Source organism: Enoplosus armatus, chromosome 2 (genome assembly GCF_043641665.1).
Source record: "Enoplosus armatus isolate fEnoArm2 chromosome 2, fEnoArm2.hap1, whole genome shotgun sequence".
Taxonomy (NCBI): Eukaryota; Metazoa; Chordata; class Actinopteri; order Centrarchiformes; family Enoplosidae; genus Enoplosus; species Enoplosus armatus.
In genome coordinates, this window is record NC_092181.1 from 790,852 (window position 1) to 806,209 (window position 15,358).

A 15,358-nucleotide genomic window follows, 5' to 3' on the forward strand; every position below is an offset into this window, starting at 1 on the left:
TATAGTTTTGAAATCGGACAAAGATGTATGATACAGTACATCGACCTCATTCTGGTCTGAAGCTGCTGGGAAACAGACATGATCAGAGCTGATCTTTCAGTATTTGGTGTCAGCTGTAAAGAGACGAGCCATCATTATCCAGATATTCACTTGGTGATATTAAAGGACTGGTGCTGTGGGTTTGCTCAGGAGTTATTCTGATAATTTTATCAAAAGACTGATATCGAAAATGTGTAAAACATGTTTACATCTTTTGTAAAATGAAATTTTTTTGTGTCAAGTAAAAGTTGTGTTTAAAAGTTTCATTCCTTCATTCATCTTAGAATTAAAGTATCCTGGCTGACGTTGTTCAGCACACTTTGCAGTGGTGGTGTGGTAAGTCAGCCACACCTACAGTGCTTCTTTTTATTGTAATTTAGAAAGTGTAGACATTTCTTAAAATGGTCCTGGTCAGGTTTGCATTTTAAATTTTTTGTGTAAGCTGCAGATTTCTTGATACATCACTTCAGATATTTTAACGTTAACTATTATCATATATACAATCCCATTTGTGGAGTGGACCTGTTGTGAAACCGAAGCCACTTTGTCAAAAGTAAATCCAGGGTTGTGTTTATTTGTTTCAACAAAAACGCCTGTTCCCGTCAAACAGAAAGGTTCACAACTTGTCCCCTCTTCACTGTTTTAAAGAACAATAAAGGAAATAAGAGCAAATAAAAGCCAAAATGCATGCGACTTACAGCTTTTCAGTAATGTGCCCCATAGTGTTATATTACTTGCGATAGTTCATCTTTTGTGCTGTTGAATAATAAAGTAATTGGCAAAACAATCTATCTCCATAGCAGCTACTAAATGGACAGCATAGTGAGAAGAATAAACTTTCAATCTCAACATTTAAGCCAGCATGGATGAGAAGTCCTGACTCCAGAACAGCTGGAACATGTGAGATTGTTTTGCCACCTGCTTCTTCCAAGATCAAGAATGAACAATTTCAAAAAAAGTAATTGTTTTGAGATAGCGAAGCGTAATAAAACAAATGTTAACTGTTGGAGGCTGCTGATCTGGTGTCAGTAATAATATGATCGTGTTAACTCTACAAAAGGTCCACAGCCTGGCAGTTGAGACTGCTGTAAACCCCCGCAGTCTCAAGCTTGTAGACGACCGCACAGCGCAGATCATTGTCTCCTGACGTGTCCACAGAGATTATTCTGAACATCTCGTATGGAGGAATCAGCACTTCATCCTCATCTGAGTCAAACTCTGTGTAGGACTTGAGGTAGGCACCGAAACATGTGTGTATCTCAAAGCAGGACCTCCGTCCAAAGTGACGCAGGTCCTTGTTGAGGGAGCTGGAGGCGAATGAGCCAAAGCGGATGATTTGTCCAGGTTCCCCGATGAAGAGCAGGTTGCTTCTCCGGTAGCTGGTGAGGCAGCTTCTTTGGTTGACTTTTAGGAGCCTGATGGCGTCCGACAGCAGGAAGTGGAGCGCGTGGAATTCAAACGAGGTCTTGTAGGAGGCCTTCCCCTTTCGGACTGCTGGGTTTAATATGTCATATGCCCCCGCCGTGTAGGCACACAGAGCGCTGAAGTGATTCCAGGACAGCGTGTCATAGGTGTCCATAGCCTTCATGGATCTGAGGGCACACTGCTTGGTGTATGTGGAGTTCAGACCTTCCCTGGAGCTCCTCGGGAGGTAGTGACGTTTCACTTTGATCAGCATCCTTTGGGAGCAGCTGTAATACATGTCGTCGACAGAGTCCGGAGACAAGCTCAGGGGGATTGTGATGAGCCTGGACAGACCTGAAGGGACCTGCACGAAGGCACCAGATGCCTTCAGTGAGGCATTTGTGGTTTTCTGCACAGCAGCCTGGATGGAGATGTTCTGAACATCTTCAGGTGCTAAAGATGGGTCCACTGTAGCCTCCTGTGGAGAAGATGTCTCAACATCCACCTTTTGGACATCAGAACTTTTCAAAGGGGCCTCTATGGTACTCTGCTCAGGCAACTGTAGGAAAATAAGAGTTTATCGAGATAAGAGTCAACACCAAATGCATTTTAAACAATAACAAAGCTACATTGGTTCAAATAGGTTTAATGAAAAGGGGAAATCATCTATTAAATCTGCACAAAGTGAAAGTTAACATGAAAATGCACTTGTCTTATCTATCTAAATCAGGCTGCAGTATAATCAGTCCTGTCCTCTTCATCTAAAACCAGGGCTGATGTTAAGGACACTGATGTCATATCCTCTGTAATCTGTCGGGGAGTTGGGAGTTTATGGTCTACAATATAATGCTAATATTTAGTGGATTATTTTAGGCAGTTCCAGTGATTTTCTTTTACACCTAATGCAGATAAACGTGGCTACTTCCAGGCCAACAAAAAACAAATAAAGGATTCAGTATTTCCCAACGGATGTTTTTCCCCGCAGTATGTGGAAAGCTTTAAAAGGGACACTCCAGCTATTTAGCAATGCCCTTCCATAAAGTTGAGTGACTCACAAGAGACAAATTAAGAAAATAATAATAATGGAAGTAGGGGAGGCTTAGATATCCTGACTGGATGCTCCATTTCCCATAATGCAACTCGATAGTGTTTTTCATGAGACCCTCCATGCTGATGTCTTTCAAATTCAATGCCCCCAGTTTGTAACGCAGTCTTTCTGTTATAAGTGTGAAGTCTCCAAGCCCAAGCCTACTTTTTCAAAAAGACATTATAAAAACTACATTCACAGGAGAAGTACACTGCATGACAACTGGCCAATATGTGTAAATTTGTGTATTCGGCGGAGTGCCCCTTTAAAACTACATCTAGGTCTTCATGTTACAAAATAAAATGTACTACAATATAATTGAACAGTTAACAGTTGGATCCATCAAATCTATGACAGATCCAAATAATCAGAACATTTCACAGACTTTACTTTGTTACCTGGTCAAAATGTTGTGTGGAAGGGCCTAAAATCTAGGCTATGACCTGAATTGAGACCACATAGTTTTTCCAAATTTGCAAAGCTGCTCTCACCAATTTTAGATCTTTAGCCTCTCATGCATTTGGTATAAAACGTCACTGTCTGTCTAGTCGACATGTTACTACATTATGGGGTTTTGAGGGAGGCATTTCAAAACTTGCCTTTGGAACCGGTGAACCAGCAAGCATCAGCATAACTCATTCAAATAAATGACACACTTTGCTATTCAGGGTACAAAGCTGTGTATCAGTAGATATTGTTGCATATGTTACCTTATGTATTTGTTATCTTACCGTCTTTGCAATCAGAGGTCTCATCCTTCCACAGAGGCAGCAGAGGACAATAAACAGACCATATTTAGACATGATTGAAGATGCCTGAAAAGAAAACAAGTTATTTTTTGTTCCAGTGTATTAAAATACATAAATCACAGTATAATAATCAATACATTTGATCTCACCAGTAACTGTGCAGCAGGTGCTGTAACTGTCGGAGCCAGTGAGGTCTTTGGTCTGTATGGTGCCAGTCGTCTCTTATCAGAGCTGCTGTGGGCGTGTACAGAGCAGGGGTGGGTTCAGGGAGTAAAAACCACCAACCTGTCAATCAAAACCTCCACATATGTAGTTACCGAGGGTTTTCCCAGGTGAAAGGCTCAAGTGGTATACACCCTTGCAGATAGTTTCGATTTTACATTCCCAGGTTACGACATGCCCGTGTGAAAAAACATTGTTTATCAGAAATAGTATGAAAACTGCTTACAGTGTGCACTAAGTGTGTAATAAGGAAACTGTTTCTGCAATAAGATGTTGCTGTTGATTTGAAGTGTCGCTTTTCAATGCTTTGAGTACCACAAACCAAATAGGTTGAAGCTTTGCTGTATCTGCATGGCTATTAGACAATTTAAGACTAACTACTTTAGGGTCAAATGTAAAAGTAGTCGACCAGCCAGAAGCGGGTGGTTAGTTATAGCCATGGCAGCTAACAAAAGCATTTTAAAGCAACCGTAAGCAATATTATTGACTTATAATTTCGGTTGAAGTAACTCAGTAAAACAGAAGTAACTAATTTTGAACGTTGCACATCTAACAATATTTAATTGAAGGGCTCCTTTTAAAAAAAAAAAAAAAAAAAAAAAACATGTCTGAGCACTCACCCCTTGATATTTAGTTTAAAAAAATATAAATAAAAAATTGACCTACCTGAATTGTCTTTAAAAAAACTGGACTGAATTAAAAGGGCAGGTGCTCAGACATTTTTTGAAGGAGCTCTTCAAGTCGATATTGTTAGTGGCATGCAATCCTCAAAATGTGTTATTTCAACCAAAATGAATTCAATAATATTGCCTACTCTAGTTTTAATGTTTGAAGACTACAATGCACTAGCTTTTGAATATCTACCTCTAAAAGGCCATGAGTAAGCATAAGTTAGGCTGAAATTGTCTCTTTTCCTTGTAAGTGAAACAGCTGGGTTTGCATTTTAGTAAAGTCAAAGCTAAAACCCAATTTCAGAGAATCATCCTTGTGAAATATGCATCTGACCAAGAGTCCCTTTCTTTGGAAAGTACCCGTTTGCACGATTATCCTTTCACTTTTCTTTGCAAGTCATAGCTCAGGAAACGTACAAATCCAAGTCAAGCAAAGAGTTCACTGACTTTTAAATACTTAACTTGAAAATAAACCCTTTCATGCATGAATTATGACAGCCAGAGTCAGGATTTTTTTCCTAAGTGTTTTTATTTCCCTTTAGGCATGAAAAAAAGAAATTTAAGTTGATTTTTATCAAATGTTAATTTTTCAAAGTTCTTCACATGTGCACAGCGTGCATTTGAGTTTTCAACTGAAGAAACACCAATGAATAAAATGGAAATTTTAACAATTGTATTACTCCTTAGTTGTTACATTTTATTTACCTGCAAGGGTCTCCTACAATAAACGGATTGGCAAGGTACTCCTGAGCTGCTCAGCGTTTCTGGCCTTCTGTTGGCCATCTTGGTTTTGAGACATTTGTGTTGCACTTACAATGGCTGGCCAGTGGGTGGCAGTGTATGGGATGACACACTAGCGTCCACTGTGGTGGTTGATGTGCAACTATACCATTAAAACCCATGCATATACAAGAAAACAGCTTTTGAATAGCTGTCCACTGTAGTGACCACTATGCATGTCGGGGTTAAAGTCAGTCACCAGTTTAACAGACAAAATGTCATGCCTTTTATTACTGACCAATTTTGGTCAGTTAATAACTGGCGCATTCATAAAGTGACCACAGTATGTAAAAGCTTTTGTTGCAACTGCCAGGTTGTAAATTTTAACAATGTGTCTTGTGTCCATGTTGGTCATACGACTCATTTACACTTGTTACAAATATACATGTAGTGACTGTACTTTACATTTATTTATTTTCAATGAATTAAACACATACAATAATAAAGTTTAGGTTTAAAATTCGAAGGTTCTCTGAACATCAGAGGTCTTAAACACAAATGCATCCTCTGTAGTGTCAACCTTGACTCCCTCGATCTCCCCCTAGGAAGAGGGGGAAAAAAAAAAAAAAAAAAAAGTTAATTTCAAATACAAAAAAACAAAAACAACATTGAGCTCCTCTACCAAGAGTGCTATAAGGGCTCCCTCACCTTCAGACAAGGAAGCTTAATGAATCAAGTTTTCAATTAAATTTTACAAAGTTAAACTTTTAAAGCTGCATGAAGAAACCCCTTGAAAATAATCTGCTCACACATCAAGTTGACAAACTTTAAATGTCCTCTTAAAAAAAAAAAAAAAGTAGATAATTTGTCATCGTTTAGCTACTTACATCACCAAAGTACTTCTCTATGAGGTTATGTGCAGCCTGGTACACCATTTCGTTTTCATGGTTCTGCAGCATCTCAATGCGGTCCAGTCCTCCCAGCTCTTCGACCAAAAGGCTAAGTTTCTCCGTCTCACCGAGCTTCTCTGCTGCCTGAAATGTAATTTACAGCAACTGAACATCTGTGCATTTTAAGTACTGGGTCAAACTGTAGAAGGTTTTAGACCAATTAAATGTAAATATTTAATTGCCACTGCCCCCTCACCATGAAGATGTTGTTGATGGCATCCAGTATAACCAGAATGACTTTAGAGTCTTTGACCTGCAGCAGGTTGATGATGGCCTCTAGAGCTCCACTCTGCACCAGATGGACCACCTGCTCCACAGTGCCCCCACTGGTGAAGTTTGTCACTGCCCACACAGCCTCCCTTTGAGTCTTGAAGTCTCCCTGAGAAGAAGTTGGCCATATGATTGTTTAACTGCTTCTCATGTAACTCTTTAATAACATTACACTAAACTAAAAAAAAAAAAAAAACAAGGGTCCCAGCCATGTAAACCCACAGACTCGGAATGAGCGAATACTAGTGGTCTTCATGTTTTAACACTTAAGCTACAAGTTGTCAACATACTATGTGGCAGTGAATTACTTGTGAAAAGTCACCTTTCAGAATTTTGAAAATTGGGGAATATTTAATCTATTGTTAAACTAAAATGACTATTTGAAGGCTGCTGTATGTAACAAGTCAAAACAAGAATTATTCTGAATTTCTGGCAAAAAAAGTTCAGTAGCTCATTTAAATTTAGAATCAGACAACCTTTGAAACCAGTCCCTGCATTACAAGACTAAAAAAATAAGGGGTTCCCATCTTAAGTCCATTTAAAGCCGTTTCCAGTACCAGCATAGTGTGTTTAATGTACATATGTCTGTTGGAGAGAAAAAAAAAAAATCCAGGAGACAAGCAAAGGTGGTACACATCACCAACATTAACTTCTGTTCTATTCAAGTGTCTCAGTAAGCCACAACGATGTGGCAACATGCAACACCCTGAAACTGAAGCAGCTAAATGGAATTCACTCATTTACACCTGTACTTTTCCTACTGTGACATGTCAAAATATAATAGGACCTTTCCAGATAACGTTTGCTACACAATTTAAGTACTTACAAATGTTAAGCACGCTTAGTGTTAATTATCCACTCACATTTCTCAGCTGTTCTACCAGAGGGGGAAGCAGGCCGCAGGTGATGAGCTGTTGGATTTGCTTACAGGGTCCTGCAGCAATGTTTGATAATGCCCACGCCGCTTCCTTTTGCACACTGGCCTTTGAATGCCTCATCAGTTGAGGGAGGATATTCAGAACTCCGGCATCAACCGCTGCCTGGGTCTGCAGGTCTGAGCCACTCACAATGTTCCCAATGGAGCGGAGAGCCGGGGTCTGGAGGTCAGGTCAGACAGGTAATGTCGTCACTACTATAGGCAGCATGTTAGTTTCTCACCTGTGACCAACTTCAAAACAAGCTTGATATGTACAAGTGGCCATGCTTTCCTCAAACAATCACAACATGGCACTACTAAGGAAGTGACAATCTGGTCTTAGGGCCTCACATGCAGGAATTATCTTTTACATGTTGTAGATGCCAAGTCTACAATGTTTAAAGTTGTGTTTGAGAACACTTGGGAGGGTTGAATGATCTAAAAACCCTACCTTGACACTGAGCTCCTCATGGCTCATGAGCTCCACCAGCCGAGGGACAATACCAGTTTTCACTACAACATCAATACGGTCATTGTCTCCGTCTGAGAGGTAGGAGATTGCCCAGCATGCATCAGACAAGATGTCCTTGTCACTGAGATGGAGCAACTGGGTCAGCGAGGGAAGCACCTGAAGGAACGACAGACAGTACATCAGTCATATTGTTTGTCTTCATGGCACCTTTCTGGACCGAGGAGGAGCCTTCTGTGGCACTGAATGCTGGATGAAGATTACCAAGCTGATTTCACTTACCTGTAGGACTGCAGACAAGGGTGGAAACGGGTTCTTATTGCGACACAAATTGGACAATGTCCATGTTAGGTTACGCAGGTAGCCAACCTGGAGTGATAAAGCAGCATGACCAACAAGAAGGAAAAGGCCACTGATTTTATCATTTACAAAGTCAAACACCATATCCATTACATCTGGGTTTAACATTGAACAGTATTTGGCTGATGTGAGGTGTCCAAATTTGGGGGTTTTAGGGTCATTAGTAAATGAAGTCTAATGTCACAACTATTTGAAATATCAGTGCGTCTTGGTTGTAATTACAACTTGAACACCTTTTACAAGTCCAAAGTCACACAAACGCCGACATGGCCATACCAGACCTCTGTAGCCCACTCATCAGTGCTTGATAGCGGTTTGAGGCTACATTAGCCGCTACTACAAACCCAAATCTCTGAATTAACTGTTGACAGTTGAGTTGCACTGTGGGGAACGTATGTGCCAGATTTTTGACAGTGAGGAATAAAAATCTCGTTCTCCTGCATCAACTTTTGCAGTGTTCACATGTTAAAGTGCAATGTAAAAATCTGTGGAGTACTCTAAGCTTTATCAACTGTAGGCCAGTTTCTGAGAGGTCAGGCATAAATGCAGACAACCCTGCACATCTCAAATGTAGTTCAACTTTAATTGAACTTTTCATGTTTTGAAAGCCAGTTTAATTTGAGGCAAGTTGCCCCTGAGCCTTTGAAATAAAGTTGACAAAATTACCGACCTTGGGTGCACAGTTGGAGCTCATCTTAAGTTTTGACTTACTGGTGTTTCTGGAGAGATGCGGGCCAGTAAGGCTGGGATTACATTGCACTCAATCAGGACGTCTCTATAAGCTGAACCGTCACCTGTCAAGATGTTACATTTTGTAATGCTAGTAGAGCAAGTCAGTATCGATGATGTAGATTCTAATTGAACCATTAGTCAACAGAGGCCTGTGTTTCCAGTGCAAAACAGACCACATTAACATTTACAAACATCTGCAATACGTGAGCTTTGTCACTACATGGTTTAATTACAGTCCAAGTTAGTGTCCATAAGGTGGGCAACCATTGTCTTTTTGGAAACATTACCATTTTCTCTATCAAACATTAAAACTGCTAAATCAGTCAAATTCAGAAATGGCAATATAAACATCAACCTAACATACCTGCAATGTTTCCAAGAGCCCAGACAGCCTGTTCACTGATGTGCAACATCGGTGAGGCCAGCAAGGAGATGAAGGCTGGCACAGCCCCATGTTCCACCACCTGAGACACAAACAGTTGTGATGAACAACAAAAGCTGGAAGCCCTGAAGACTGAAGTTCATTTAGTTAGTTTTAAGATGTTTGAGGCATAATGTCATCTTATCAAGGTCCATGACTACCTTAGTTCCAGTTAAACGGCATCATTCACATTAATCAGACTAGCCATGCTTGTGCTTCAGAGGTTCAATACTGTGTGCCCACCTGTTGAGTATGCCAAGACGTTCCCGAGGCGATGTTTGTAAGAGCCCAAGCTGCTTCAAACTGCAGAGTTGGCTCATCATCCATAGACAGGAAGTGCACAAAGCGAGACAGCAGACCTGCATCTATGATCTCCTTCAGAGGAGGGTTACGCTCCTGAGAAAGCAGCTTCCTGAGGGAAGAGGGGGAGGAAATGTACATTTTACTCGCACAGATCATATGAATGAAACAGGGATATCCAGTTAGCCCAATATATACTTCTGTAATAGTATCAGAAAAATGGTGAAAATGCCCAGTACAAGTTTACCAGGAGCCCCAGGTGACATCCTTAAGTTGCTTTTTTTCCATGTAACATTCCAGAAAGCAAAATATTTTCAATTTAACAAGACAAATCTAAGTCCTCACATGTGATGAAGATGGAAACAAAACTTTGTATTCTGTGAGAAATATGTCTTGTACCATCTGTTGACCATCTAATCAATCAGTCATTTTGGCACTAAATGTAACCACAACTGCACCTCCATTATCTTATGCAACCAATCACTGGTTTAAACAAAGACATCATCATCATCATCATCTCACCTGGCTGCCTGACAGCCTCGAGTTTGGGAGTCCTTGCAGTCGCTGTTCACGTCTTTAATTATATCCTCAATGGGTAAAAGCGTCACCTAAATGAGACAGGCCGTTAGAGATTCCACTAGTTTGAATGAAGAAAAGGGTTTCTGTGAACTGACCATCTCATTGGAGATGTAGTCAGGAGAGAGGGCCTCCTCGTCCGGCAGAGACGACAGCGTGAGGTTTCTCCTCTTCAGGAAACTTTCATTCTTGTGAGCTTTGCGCAGCTCCACGCACTCCGAGATCCTCTTCTCTCTAAGTTTCTGCAAGAGGTCAAGATGCAGTGTCGATAAGATGATTAATAGCGTATGGCCTTGGAAATCAAACATCAACTTACTGCTGGATCTTTGCCCTTGTTTTTGAACTTGGAGAGCCGCTCGTCAACAACATTCTTGGTGGGCATGGTGGACTTTTACGCACGCTGAACACGTCTTCTCTGCTTGACTCACGCCGATGAAAACTTAATGAAACTTTCCTCAGGGAGGTTATAAAGGGGGAGAGCCGCCTCAGGTGAACGGAATTAGCTGTGATTGATTCATTCACCTGCAGTTGTGTGTGTTCCAATCAAACAACAAAAAGGTTTGGCAAAGGTCCTCTATGGAGAAGAATACTGCCTTTATGTATTGAATTTGATATCATAAAGGATGTTCTTAATAACCTCTTTTCAGATGTTTATGTTCCTAATGTGTCCTGTTCAAACGAATTGCTTTTATGTCTATATAAAATGACACTTTTTATATAGACACATTTATTTATATAAAAATATATCTGAATGACCTAAATAAAATATACAGAATGAAGTGAAATCGTTAGGTTTAGGTAACAACGAAGCTTTAAATGTGAATATTTATGCGGTAATAAACTGTAAATGCTGTCACTAACCAGTTCATGGTCTTAGACAATAGATGGCAGCATAACATCATTTTCATGTAGCCGACATGTGAGTGTGTGTTGAGGTAAATGGGATGAAATCTGATGTGTCACTAAATCAAAGGACATTCAAATGTGAATTTACATCGTATCTGTATATTTGCCGAACTGCAGAGTTAAGTACTTTCTTTAAATGCAGGTTTGAGTTTAGGGTGTTGCAATTTAGCCACATCACTGCAGAAAAAAGGGGGGAAAGACGAACAGATAGATCAACTAAATGAAGGAGAAGGAAGAAGGTGAGAGAGAAAGTGAGGCCCAGAAAAAGTGTGACAGTGATGGAGTCGCGTCTTCCTCTGTAACAACCAGGAAGGGCTGAACAATAGCAACTGAAGTGGAGGTTTCCCCCTCACCAGGTTATAATCACTTCCTCTTGATAACACACACACACACACACACACACACAGGGTCATGTGACTGTGAGTGCTTAGACAGACTCATGTATAAACACAACCTCACCACCACCCTGAGTGCAGGTCACTACCCTCATCATGGCTGTTTCCTCTAATGCAGCACCTTAAACCTTCTTTCTCACACCTTGCTGCCTCACACACACACACACACACACACACACACACAGGCCATGTCCACATTAATGTGAATAATTATGAAAACAGATGTTTTCCTCTCTGTTTTGGCCTTCCAACCATTTTGAGTCCCCTTCAAAAGTGAGCTCTCCAGAGACAATAAACCTTGAAATCTCACTTGTAGTGTATATGGGGAAAACAGAGCTTTCTATAAATACTGACGTATTGCTGTCAACATTCACAGACATGGCTGTGACGAAGCCACATCGAGGTATCACTCAACTGTTCAGCTGTGCGGAGCCCTTTAGCCTCTTCCAGCTCATTGTTTTGGTTTAAGGGCAGCATATTTTCTGTGTGGGTAGACTTGCTGTTCTCATGTGTAGGCAGACAGCGGCTGATAAACATAGCCATACATTTGGCAACGTTTGGCAGAAGCCAGATATTGTGTTTCTCTCCAGATTTGGTGACAAACCGAGACAGAGTGAGAAACATGAAGAAACAGATGAATACTGATGCTGCTTTGCGGCTGCTGGATGTGACAGTAACACACAAGCATAACAACTGTATGAGATGGTGACGTGATGATGTCAGCGGTGTATCTGTCAGCTTGTTTTGATGTTTTTCTGCCCCTAGTGGCCAAATATGCATTAATGCAGCTTTAAGTCTAAAGTCTTGTCTTTGTCATCAATCATTTTGGGGTTTTCATAGAGAACTACAAATGCCCGAGAATACGTTGGATTGGTTCAAAAGTAGGCTAGTAGAGGGAAAGACAGATGGACTTAACCATGATTTCTCCAGAGTTTTGTTGATTATACCTGCTTTTTATTTTTTCAACTTTCCCAGCCTTGGTGCCCGACTCATGGACAGTGTTTGTGTGTAGGTCAGAGCATCAGTCACCCCACAGGGTAAAAATGAAGCTTCTCTACCTCTGCTCTGTTTTCTTATCCCTGATTTCCCTCAGTCAGGCGTGGGAAAGCTCTCTGGCTCTCACTTTTATATTGTCATTACTGTGGAGGTCAGAATGTCCTTTAGAGGACGACTGGGCTGCAGTGATCCTTTACCAGAGGTATAAACTCTTATGTCTCTAAAGAGATTCAGTTGCTTGGAATATACAATTTCTAGTCATAATCTGTGTCATAATCACCTGTTGTGGAGTTTTCTGTCGTGCGTGTGTGTGTGTGTGTGTGTGTGTGTGTGTGTGTGTGTGTGTGTGTGTGTGTGTGAGCTGCCCTTTTTGCCCGTGAGATCATCCTGCTGGCCTTTCGACCTGGAAGTGCTTATGGTTCCTCAGAGACGCCCCAAAGGGTGTGGAGTGTTTCTGTCCTGCCCTGTTGTCTTTGACTCGTTCTTAGTCTGAACAATGTGAGGTGAATGGAGGAAATTCCACTGAGCAGGTTCAAGGTTTCCTCAACACACACACACACACACACACACACACACACACACACACACACATACATACAAACCCACAATGATTTCTACATGATCATGAACATGATCTCGTATTAAAAAGAAAATAACTACTCTTTTAATGACATGTTTATTTTTTATCTTATCTTATATGTGAGTTGAACATATGACACGCAAGTTGAAGAAAATTGACATTTAGCTACAGGTTCAATAATTCATTAATGATAGATGATAAATAATAATTTTTCAGCTGTAAGTGCCACAAAAATGCCAAGAACATTTGATATCACAGAGCAAAACACACACGCATCTTTCTTGTTCTGGTATCGAGTACAAACACCATACAATGATCTCTTCTTCTCACCACTCGTAACACTGTGGAATAGTTTCTGTAATACATTTTACTTTACTACGTTTAATAAAACTGGCTCTTCATCAGCTACACAGGTGCGTCTGATTTCGTATTCTGGATAATTACTGCAGAAGCTTCAAGTCAAAGCTCACAAACATAACCAGGTACCATTTTCCAATAAGTCTTTATAAGTTGTAGCTAATGGTTTTATTAATGGTTCATAAATAATTTCTCTTGCTTTGTCTTTTTAGTTGCAGGGCATTCGTTTACAAACAATCACCATTTACAATTGCAGACTTATTAACAGTCATGATAGCAGATTACTTACTAACCCTCTAATGTGACTCATAAACATTTATAACTAAAGACTAAAGATGATGACTTATTAGAAAGAAACTCATTAGCATTTTGTTATTGATGTGATTATTAATGACTCACCAGCAAGAGAGATTTTTCACAACCTGGCAACCCAAAAGCTGTTCTCATTGACGGCTTATAACTAATCAATAAAGTATTAGTAAATGATTTATACACCATTAATGAAGTCATTAGTTACAACTTATAAACCCCTTATAAAGGGAGCCTTATTACAAAGTCGTGCCAATAAAAGGACAGAAATTAGAACATCATTTAGTCAGAACCTTTCTGATATTATTTCGGCTGTAAATTGTGGATTCACATCACTGATATTTATCCTTCCATCCCTCCGTCACCGTGCTGCCTCTTCCTTCCTTCAGTCTTTCTTTCCTTCCTTCTCTTCATTCGTCTCTTTTGACCCCCCCCCCCCCCCCCCCCCCCACATCCTCCCCTGTTCCCAGATCAACTTGAGGTGTCTATGGGAAATCATTAGTATAGATTGTTCTGCAGTGCTGCATCAATACACACACACACTAACTTGTGCATAATATGCCCTCTCTGCATCTGATAGTGGAGGGATGTTTCAACCCTCTTTGCTGTTTAAAGTGTAATACTGAGGACAAATCCTTGGCAAGGGATTACTGTGTGTGTGTGTGTGTGTGTGTGTTGCTAGGATGATGGTAGAACTCGGACAAAGTCAAACACACATGCAAAGGGAATTGCAAAAAAATGATGACAAACATTCGTGCTGCGTGGCAAAGACAAAGGTGTGCTTTGTCTGTCCACGTAAGTCAGCGGTTCTCAGATATCAAAGCCGAGGGGAGAAAAGAAGAACCACAACAGGATGTGGGTTAGAGTGACAGAAAGAGAGAGAGAGAGAGATTTGAGTGTGTGTGTTTGTTAACATGAAATGTATCAAAGATAGAGGGAATTTCCCTTGAGAAAAGAAAAAATTTGATACTGATATCAGACATATTTCAAATTCTCAGACGCACGTACATGAATGCTCGCTTTTCTAATGCTGCTCATCAGTCCTGCATGTTGTCACACCTTCGGTATGGCTACTGTCATTGCATTTCTTCATTTCAAACATCTCTCTCACTTTCTTCCTCTATGCCCTTCTCTTTCTCCTTCTCATTCTTTGTCAGATTGGCGTTTAGCTCAACTCTATTAATATTTCATGCCGCCACTCCAATACCTGCCTATCAATAACTGAGACAAGACACACCTCAGGTCCAATCCATCATACTCACAACTGACCAGGGTGCGACACTGTGTGTGAGAGAGAGAGAGAGTGTGTTGATAGATCATTTGTTTCTGCTGACAAAGCCCTGTTGTCGTTGGTTTGTATAAACGGGCTGAGGGCTCCACAGCTGAGAGATCGAAATAAGCCATTTATCATTTCCCATAGACACACAGGCATTCACACAGTCACGTGCACATATACACAAACACATACACAGATGTTTACTGGCACACAGGGTTGAAAAATCAATCCAGATTTTCTCTGACGATCAGTCAAACATACAGAGTTTACAGGATGTAGAAGTAGGAAACAAAGTTGAATACAGTTAATTAAGATTAAACTTAAATAAACAATAAAATTGCGGTGGTTTTGATTTCTAAATATCAGTTGTATTGAAGAATCACATGGTTCATGGTATTTCTTTACGAGGACATTCTGCAATCTTTTATGAAATGATTCACATTTTGATAAAACTGCACAGTGTTCAGGCCAAAACAAGAATGTTCCGGAAAAAATAAACAGGTTGGAGTTACAGCATTTTACCCAGTAAAGAAAGATACTGCAGTACTAACACGAGACCAATGCGTGGTGGGTAACTCCTGTGAGGGTTACGACTGTTTGTGAATGCAGTAAAAAGCAATGAAAAGGTTCCACTGTATTGTCCTTCAGCCAGC

General features: G+C 40.5%; 2 protein-coding genes across 2 annotated transcripts; both read right to left on the bottom strand.

The window, feature by feature from the left end:
- Positions 1–1,090: 1,090 nt before the first annotated feature.
- On the bottom strand, positions 1,091–3,333 carry LOC139302460 (NAD(P)(+)--arginine ADP-ribosyltransferase 1-like). The gene is made up of 2 exons (XM_070926166.1): positions 3,262–3,333; positions 1,091–2,002 (listed from the first exon to the last, which is right to left on the bottom strand). Exons 1-2 carry the CDS (start codon positions 3,331–3,333, stop codon positions 1,091–1,093), a joined length of 984 nt encoding a protein of 327 aa, XP_070782267.1.
- Positions 3,334–5,406: 2,073 nt separating this feature from the next.
- kpna7 (karyopherin alpha 7 (importin alpha 8)) lies at positions 5,407–10,268 on the bottom strand. The gene is made up of 12 exons (XM_070914508.1): positions 10,203–10,268; positions 9,985–10,128; positions 9,833–9,918; positions 9,254–9,422; positions 8,954–9,053; positions 8,569–8,651; positions 7,780–7,866; positions 7,480–7,656; positions 6,976–7,209; positions 6,039–6,221; positions 5,780–5,926; positions 5,407–5,493 (listed from the first exon to the last, which is right to left on the bottom strand). Exons 1-12 carry the CDS (start codon positions 10,266–10,268, stop codon positions 5,407–5,409), a joined length of 1,563 nt encoding a protein of 520 aa, XP_070770609.1.
- Between the last annotated feature and the right edge of the window lie 5,090 nt (positions 10,269–15,358).

Bases quoted from the DNA above. Each gene is read 5' to 3' on its own strand.
- LOC139302460 (XM_070926166.1), bottom strand. From the start codon at position 3,333: ATGTCTAAATATGGTCTGTTTATTGTCCTCTGCTGCCTCTGTGGAAGG. The intron at 2,003-3,261 runs GTAAGATAACAA...ATTTTCCTACAG, and splicing joins GACCTCTGATTGCAAAGACG to TTGCCTGAGCAGAGTACCAT.
- kpna7 (XM_070914508.1), bottom strand. From the start codon at position 10,268: ATGCCCACCAAGAATGTTGTTGACGAGCGGCTCTCCAAGTTCAAAAAC. The intron at 6,222-6,975 runs GTGAGTGGATAA...ACTTCTTCTCAG, and splicing joins TGGTAGAACAGCTGAGAAAT to GGAGACTTCAAGACTCAAAG. The intron at 5,927-6,038 runs GTGAGGGGGCAG...ATTACATTTCAG, and splicing joins CCATCAACAACATCTTCATG to GCAGCAGAGAAGCTCGGTGA.